Below are 9,101 nucleotides of genomic sequence, written 5' to 3' on the forward strand. Positions count from 1 at the left end.
ACCCCATCATTTGATCTAGGTATCTAATAAAAAATCTACAAGGAAAAATTTTCCTGTATAAACAAAAAAATTTTATTGAAAAAATTCTTTATAAAAGGTATATTTACTAAACAACCCTTAAAGGGCCACATCCATATCACAGAACGCTTTCGATCTACATGGATCATCATCAATCTACATGGATACAGGCAAATCACATGCTGAGCCACCAAAAATACATGGGTAAAAATCCTTTAAATGTTAACAAAATATGTTGCAGTTAAATTGTTATTAAGAAATCCAAGTGATGGATAAAAATAAAAATCCGTAAGGATATGGCCTTTGGCATCACTCTCCACAAGGCACATAAGTTGCTTGTTTGAAAGTATGTCTTTACATTAAGGACGGTGAGTGGCAACTCATGCATAGCAAAAATGCAAGTAATATTTTTTTGTCAATTAGTGTTTCAAGCTTTATTTGTAAGTATTTAAATAAATTAAGAATCTTTAATCTAGTAAGACTTATATGAAAGATTTTTCCTTCAATTTTGCAGAAAAAAATGGTAAAAACCTTCAGAAAAACATGAATTATCGCAGAAGTTAAAAATGTAAATTATGTGCAAAAATTGCCCATTTTTATTATTTAAAAAAATAAAGATTTTATTTTATTTGCTTGAGCTATAACGCATAGCATGGGCGCGACCCAAAATAGTGACAACTCTACCTTACCGATAATAGTCTACGAGAAGTGCAGGGTAAATTCAAGATGAATTACAAAAAATAGTACATTATATACCGCGGGACTGAAGTAGTACATTTAATCCTGAAGGTAAAGTTTATGGCCCGACCGCAGGGAGGGCCATAATTTACCTGAAGGATTAAATGTACTTCAGTCGCAAGGTATATACGATACTTTTCGTACTTCCGGTATGATTTTATTAATTATTTCAATAATTTCAATCAGTTTTTTCTCTCTTCAACTCATTTAATAAACTGTCTTTAAAATAAGTTACCATAGTAACATTGCGTTGTGACAGTTATAATTTAGAAACATTGTCATTACTAGTGTCATTGTAAAGAAACATTGTTATTGATAATTATTGGTATCATGAGTGAAGAAGGTGTATCTGATATTGATAAAAGAGCAGCCGAAGTAGGTGAAGAATTGTTACCACCGAAATCTAGAAAACTATACGAGCAGCAGTACGATGCTTTTAAAAAGTGGTGCCGCTTAAAAAATGTGAGACAACCTACTGAAAATGCGCTGTTAGTCTACTTCGATGATAAATCAAAAGCGGTTTGTGCCTCAACTCTCTGGGCACATTACTCAATGCTGAAATCGGTTATTAACATTAGAGAAGATATTGATATAAGTAAATTTCCAAAATTATTAGCTTTTTTGAAGAGAAGAAATGAGGGATTTAAGCCAAAGAAGTCAAGAATTCTCACGTCTGAGCAGGTAGATCAGTTCTTACGGGAGGCTCCGGATGATAAATATTTAATGCTTAAGGTAAATTTGGAAATTTGTTTATATTCAGAAATTTTAAGAAATCAATTTTTTTGTAGGTTGCACTTATTTTGGGCGTTGCGGGAGCTTGTCGTGGAAAAGAGTTGGTTGATTTAGAAATCGACGATGTGAGAGATTTGTGCGATTCCTTCCTAATTGCGATTAGATACACCAAAAATAAAATTGACCGAAATTTTGTGATCAAAAATTCAGAAAACAGTGCCATCAGTTTTGTGGCGATATTTCGGAAATATGTGGCATTGCGAAAGACAGGGACAACTCATTCAAAATTTTTTGTTCAATACATCAACAAAGAATGTACTACGCGAGTAGTAGGAAAAAACATGTTTGGTACAATTCCACGGCAAATAGCAGCTTTCTTGAAATTAGAAAATGCGACGTCTTATACGGGACATTGTTTTAGACGCACATCTGCGTCTTTGTTAGCTGATTCGGGAGCAACAATAGACGTGCTGAAGAGACATGGAGGATGGAAATCCTCCAACGTGGCCGAGGGATATATTGAATCGTCTATTAAAAATAAACAAAAAATTTCAGATAAAATATTTGGTCAAGTCGCCGATTCGTCCACTATAGTTATGCCACAGTCCTCATTCTCGCTTCCTGTTTCCGCAGGATCTTCGAAACAAACACCAGTTCAATATGAAAAGGACCTATCTGTTACTCGTCAGTTACCTGCTGCATTAACCCAGGAAAGACTGGTCAATATGACGAACTGTCACAATATTAATTTGAATATTAACGTTAATTACCATTCTAATTAATTATATTTTTCAATAAAATATCCCTTAAATTCGTTTGTTTGTGATTTAATCGTTCCGGGAGTTTCGTCAATATTTAATCCCGGAGGGATTAAATGTGACACTTTAGTACCTGTCACAAGGGAGTGAAGTTGTCACTTTAGGCCCGGAAGTACGAAAAATATATTTATGTCTTTGTACTCACTTTATAATGCTCAAAAAATTACGGGATCTGGATTCATATGAACGTGGAAAAAGGCGGGAATATGGACGTATATTGCTTTATTATAGTCTAAGAGCTAGTGAACCCTCCGACTAACGGTCGTCCTGTAAGGCTAGAAATTTGTCTAGTGATAATTCATAGCACACCAAGGCTAAAAACCATGACCTGGCAGGCATCAGCGGTGCACGTGTATCTACCAGGTGAATCGAAAAGTGCAAATTTAGGGGGTAAAATAAACTTTCCCCTGTAAGGTTTAAATTTAAGTATGTGTTTGAGTAAGTCATTTAGAAGAAATGTGTACAATGACAGGTGATTCTGAAGATCATAAGACCTTGCCAGGCGAGGGGAAAGATTAGGGGTTTTTCCTAAAAATTTTTTTTTGCATCGAACAAATTTTTTTTAAGTTTTTTGAATCATTCCAAACAGAAAAGGTCTTTAGTGATTTTTCTCTTAAGTTAATATTTTTTGTTATATAAGGTAGGTAGATATTCTTTAAACATTTATTGATGAAATCCCAAAGAGTTTTTTGCAATACAATATTGGAAACCCCTTTGTTTTTAATTGTTAATCAAGCGGGCGCGACACTGTAGTATAAGTGAGGACGTTTGAGTTGTCATAAATTCATTATCTCGAGAATGTGCAAATTTCAAGAGAAATCCTCAGACAGGTCGACTTTTATTTTTAAATTAGGACTTTTTGGCATATATATAATACTAGTGACGTCATCCATCTGAGCGTGATGACGTAATCGATGATTTTTTTAAATGAGAGTAGGGGTTGTGTGATAGCTCATTCGAAAGGTTATTTAATTCTCTATTCACTAATATAAACACTAACATAATTATTAATACAGGGTGTACAAAAAAATTTTTTTTATTAAATTAACTTTGATTAAATTTGACAAACAGAAGAAACATTTTTTTTGTACACTCTGTACAAATAATTATGTTAATATTAATATATATGAATAGAGAAATAAATAACCTTTCAAATGAGCTATCACACAACCCCTACTCTTATTTAAAAAAATCATCGATTACGTCATCACGCCCAGATCGATGACATCACTAGTATTATATATATGCCAAAAAGTCCTAATTCAAAAATAAAAATCGACCTGTCTGAGGATTTCTCTTGAAACTTACCCATTCTCGAGATAATGAATTTATGCAAACTCAAACGTCCTCACTTATACTACAGTGTCGCGCCCGCTTGATTAGCAATTAAAAAAACAAAGGGGTTTTCGATATTTTATTGCAAAAAACTCTTCGGGATTTCATCAATCAATGTTTAAATAATATCTACCTACCTTGGCAACATTGAAATTTGTAGATAAATGTCCGATTTAGGGTTAAAAATGGCCGATTTCGCAATTTTCAAAATTTTTAATCGCTTATATAACAAAAACTATCAACTTAAGAGAAAAATCACTAAAGACCTTTTCTGTTTGGAATGATTCAAAAAACCTAAAAAAATTTGTTCGATGCAAAAAGAATAATTTTAGGAAAAACCCCTAATCTTTCCCCTCGCCTGGCAAGTGAAGAGCATAACTCTTCAGAATCGCCTGTCATTATACACATTTCTTCTAAATGACTTACTCAAACACATACTTAAATTTAAACCTTACAGGGGAAAGTTTATTTTCCCCCTAAATTTGCACTTTTCGATTCACCTGGTAGATACACGTGCACGGCTGATGCCTGCCAGGTCATGGTTTTTAGCCTTGGTGTGCTATGAATTATCACTAGACAAATTTCTAGCCTTACAGGACGACCGTTAGTCGGAGGGTTTACTAGCTCTTAGACTATTATTTTGTAGAAAAAAATTAACTTTAAACGAGTTTCTTTAATAATTATTTTACTTCTATAGAAAAATTTTCGACATAATTACTATACGCATTTTATGAATGTAAATAAATCATTACCGAAATTATAGTAATTTGGATTAATTACTAATAATGAGACAGTGGAATAGGACAACTTCTTACTTTTATTTTATAAAAATGTAGAGGTTAATTGCTGTTTGGGAAAGTAGATAATGAAGGTCGACGGAAAAATAATTAGTCACTCAATGTCAATGATGTTCTTCGGTTTCACTTTATTTATTAGTTTATTAATTATTATTTTAATACATATATAATTTATTACAGTATATGTATAACTTACATCACTCGTGTATGCGACACTGGAAAGTGAGTGGAAATTAATGGCACTGCTAATTATTTTATTTCATTAAAATACAAATCTGCATATAAAAACCAGTTTATTTTACTTGCCCTTTTCCTGACTAAATACTGGTAAGTTAGGGAGATAACAACAATAATATTAAACGGGCCATTGAAAACAAAACATTTCTATATTCGATGGCAAATACCCGCTCCTAAAGTGAACTCACAGGCATTGTTATTAAAATATTTCTAAAATAGCTGTCGATAAGCTAGCTCTGGCGTATAATTTAATGCAAGAAGGCAGTCGACAGAAATGACAGATTTTCACCCTATTACAAGAAGAATAATATATAACTCAGCATGATAAAATCATCAGTATTGGTTATTGGTTCAGTCCTAATTAAACCTCGACCTTCTCTAGTATGGTTTAGCAGTCGTCTCTGTCTATTGACAATTTGCTGCATCAATCCTCTGTCCATGTCTTCATTAAACTCATTCCATCTGAGTCTGGCCGGCACTATTCCTATTTTTCACAAGCAATGACAAGAGTTCGACTCGGAGGGTAGTTTTCATTATATTTCAACAGTTGTCTTGCCATCTTAGTCTACCTATTTTTGTTACATGTTATGTTTTTATATTACATAATATTTTTTAATATTTCTTAAATATTTCTGACACCTTCTTCGGGTGTCGTTTTCACAGGTTGCACTAAGTATTCTTCGTAACATATTTCGTTCCAAGATGAATAGATGATTTGCATTTTTGTTTAGAAATAAACCGAAACACATGTCAGCACTAACAGTATACAGCTTTCGGGGCGGGGCTAACCATGGCCGGTGAGAAGATTCTCTCTGCGTAAAGTTTAGATGGGTGTACGACCGACGACAGCGTTTGCCATCGGCCATGGTTCGTTCCGGGAGCTGTAAGTGTCTTATTGACAGTGTAGCCATTCCCTGGATTGCAGCATATATTCAGGGATGAAAGGGGCTAGGCTATCCATGAGAAAATTATTTAAAAATCATCCCTGCATCGCTCAAGAAAACCAAATGCATTTGGTTTTGTGCTCCACACTAAACATTCTTTGTACCCTGTGTTAGTAACACAATTTTCGGTAATTTAAACGTTTGGTCACAATTTCATAGACAACATTTCTTAAGATTGAACGAAGAAAACTCTTTAGATAACTATTAAATCGTAAAACGTATGTTCTCTGTCACTTTACAACCAATTTTTTGAATCAAATTGTCCGTCATGACCGCAGGTCATCTACTTGGTTCCTCATCGTGAATGTACGTCTCTAAAGGTCGTAACCCAGTTTTTGACCATTCCATCAATCACGATTTTCACTTACACTTTACTGATTTGGAGATACATTCCAGATGATTTGAATAGCAATCCACAAGGAAAAAGTTTTCCTGTAGTTGGCTGTATACCATGTAATACAAAAAACAATAAAATCCTTTATAAAAGGTATATATATTTAAAATCCCTAAAAAGGGCTACATCACAGAACTAGTTTTCGATTGGTTGACCAATCATCATCAGTGCTTACCTAAAATGAATATAACCTGGTAAAATAATGCAAAGATTTTGAAATTTTGACTACGATTAAGAAAAGTTGTAGGTTATACTCACGTGAAATTTATATTCTAACCACCAAGATATAGTAATACAAAAATATGTGAGTAAAAACCTGTTCCGGTAGGTGTGAGTTGACGGAATTAATTAAAAATAATAAAAATAAGTTAACGACGAACAGTAAAATATTTATTTATTTTGGTAACAAAAAGTGTTTTGCTTATACATCGCGTAGGAGGGTTTGTTATTGTTTCGGCCCAGCGAGCGGCCGATGTCTCTGGGGTGTTGTAACCGACTGACTGAGTGGCTGAAAAGAAACCACAGACGCTAATCTGTTTGTGTTTTACCATCTGACCAGATGGGCAATAAATTATTTAGATCTGGCGTTTAAAGGTTGAAACATTTCTGCAGTTTACGTTTTCGAATGCATGTCCAATTGTGAGTTATTGACATAAGGTCTGATAAGGTAATTAATTTATGGAGAATTCAGTTTGTTAAACTGAACACACCAAAAAACATATGGTTAAGGATACATTCCGTTTCGTAAAACCGTGTCCCTCTTAGCATCTGGTTTGTATTTTACATGTGAATTTATATTACCCACATTATTTCGTTTTGAGAAAAGTTATTAAACATTAAGAAAATAAAATTAGCAAAAATAGTAATTAAAGCGTACCGCTAGACACCCCCGTTCGAGATGTATAAGATCATAGATAATACATAATATACATATGATGAAAATTGAAAATAACAGGAAATAAAACCACGCAATGTTTATAAGAGGAGAAAGAAAAAAATCACTGAATTCACTGTTAATCGACACTTTCTTGATAACTTCCGCTAAATCTTGCTTTTCACTTCGGTCTGCTGTTTGTTTCGCTGAATACTGTCATTTTTTCTGGTTCGTGATGGGTACTTTCGTGAAGCTCGTACGCTGGCTTCAATCTGTCTATGGAAATTGTTGTTTCTTTTCCATTTACACGGACGACAAAAGTCTTGTCACCTCGTTTGACTACAGGAAAAGGACCGTGATATGGATTTTTTAAGCTGCTTTTGATTGTATCACGTCGGGGTCACCAATGTTCCGGTAGGTGAGTTGACGGAATTAATTAAAAATAATAAAAATAAGTTAACGACGAACAGTAAAATATTTATTTATTTTGGTAACAAAAAGTGTTTTGCTTATACATCGCGTAAGAGGGTTTGTTATTGTTTCGGCCCAGCGAGCGGCCGATGTCTCTGGGGTGTTAACCGACTGACTGAGTGGCTGAAAAGAAACCACAGACGCTAATCTGTTTGTGTTTTACCATCTGACCAGATGGGCAATAAATTATTTAGATCTGGCGTTTAAAGGTTGAAACATTTCTGCAGTTTACGTTTTCAAATGCATGTCCAATTGTGAGTTATTGAAATAAGGTCTTTTAAGGTAATTAATTTATGGGGAATTCAAGAATTCAGTTTGTTAAACTGAAAACCGTGTCCCTCTTAGCATCTGGTTTGTATTTTACATGTGAATTTATATGACCCATATTATTTCGTTTTGAGAAAAGTTCTTAAAAATTAAGAAAATAAAATTAGCAAAAATAGTAATTAAAGCGTACCGCTATAAACCCTTTACAAGTAATCCGTCAAGGAGACATCGGTTAAAAATGTGAACTTATCACTTGTTCACATTTTTAACCGATGTTTCCTTGATGGATTACTTGTAAAGGGTTTTTACCCACATATTTTTGTATTACTATATCTTGGTGGTTAGCATGTAAATTTTACGTGAGTATAACCTACAACTTTTCTTAATCGTAGTCAAAATTTCAAAATCTTTGCATTATTTTACCAGGTTATATTCATTTTAGGTAAGCACTAATGATGATTGGTCAACCAATCGAAAACTAGTTCTGTGATGTAGCCCTTTTTAGGGACTTTAAATATATACCTTTTATAAAAGATTTTATTGTTTTTTTTTATTTGAATAGCACTTCGTAGTCGGGACAGGGGTTACTTGACAGTTGAGAATGGGATCAATTAACTGAGTAAAATAATGTTTTATTTCAATAAATCCCATTTTTTTCTAAGGTGGGCATATACGCAAGAAAATCCTGCGCACATTTTAATCCTGCACACATGTGAGTACTTAATGCATATACTATGTATTATTGAAATAAAGCTTACCAAGTATAGCTCTCAAATGACCCTCCAAGGTCTGCAAAATGGTCATCTTGATCTCCTTGACGCTTTTCCCGAGGAATTGTTCGGAGGCAGTGTGCAGTAGTTCGTCGGCTTTCATGATCTTGCATTGGGCAACCCCTGAAACGGAAAGAGGGACGCCCTGAGATGTCTCAACGCTGATGCAATGAGGGTTCAGCGTCATAACTTCGAGAGAAAGACGCTGGACGTCGGTGACGCACCACCACGCCCATGACCATCCTCCAACGGTAGTTACACGTTTCGTTGAGCCACAGCATCCACCTGGAAAGAATAATTATATTAAATAAGGTCAATAAAAGACTTGATATCAAGTTTTTCACTAAATGGCAATAAAGAAGTTAGTTTTTGTAAATTAGAAATACAGCAACACGGATCATATGTAGAGTAAAGGGGGAAAACAAGGAATGTAACATTTTATACATATTGAGATAAACACCAATAAAGGTTTAATTCTTATGATATCTAAAAACTACTTAGGAGATTCGTAGCAGAATTCTAGCAATTCTTTTTCTATAATCTTAATATAATATGAATCTATATTAATTTATTAATTTAATAATGCACCCAAAAAACTGCTAACATTCCTTTTTTTGTTCAGCGGCGTGAGGACAATCCTGGTCCTTCGCCTGGATACAAATTCATAGAAAATTTATATAGGCTGATCTTTCTGTTTATTGTCCGG

The 9,101-nt window shown here is 34.0% G+C and overlaps 1 protein-coding gene across 1 annotated transcript in view; it reads right to left on the minus strand.

Moving 5' to 3' along the window:
- The window catches only part of LOC114332570 (flotillin-2), a 141,072-nt gene extending 132,392 nt beyond the window's left edge, over positions 1 to 8,680 (minus strand). The window contains exon 1 of the mRNA XM_050647091.1: positions 8,384 to 8,680. Within this exon, the coding sequence (XP_050503048.1) occupies positions 8,384 to 8,582 (199 nt within the window). The 5' untranslated portion in view covers positions 8,583 to 8,680. The remainder of the gene's footprint in view (positions 1 to 8,383) is intronic.
- Positions 8,681 to 9,101: the final 421 nt, after the last annotated feature.

This window comes from Diabrotica virgifera, chromosome 3 (genome assembly GCF_917563875.1).
Source record: "Diabrotica virgifera virgifera chromosome 3, PGI_DIABVI_V3a".
NCBI lineage: Eukaryota > Metazoa > Arthropoda > Insecta > Coleoptera > Chrysomelidae > Diabrotica > Diabrotica virgifera.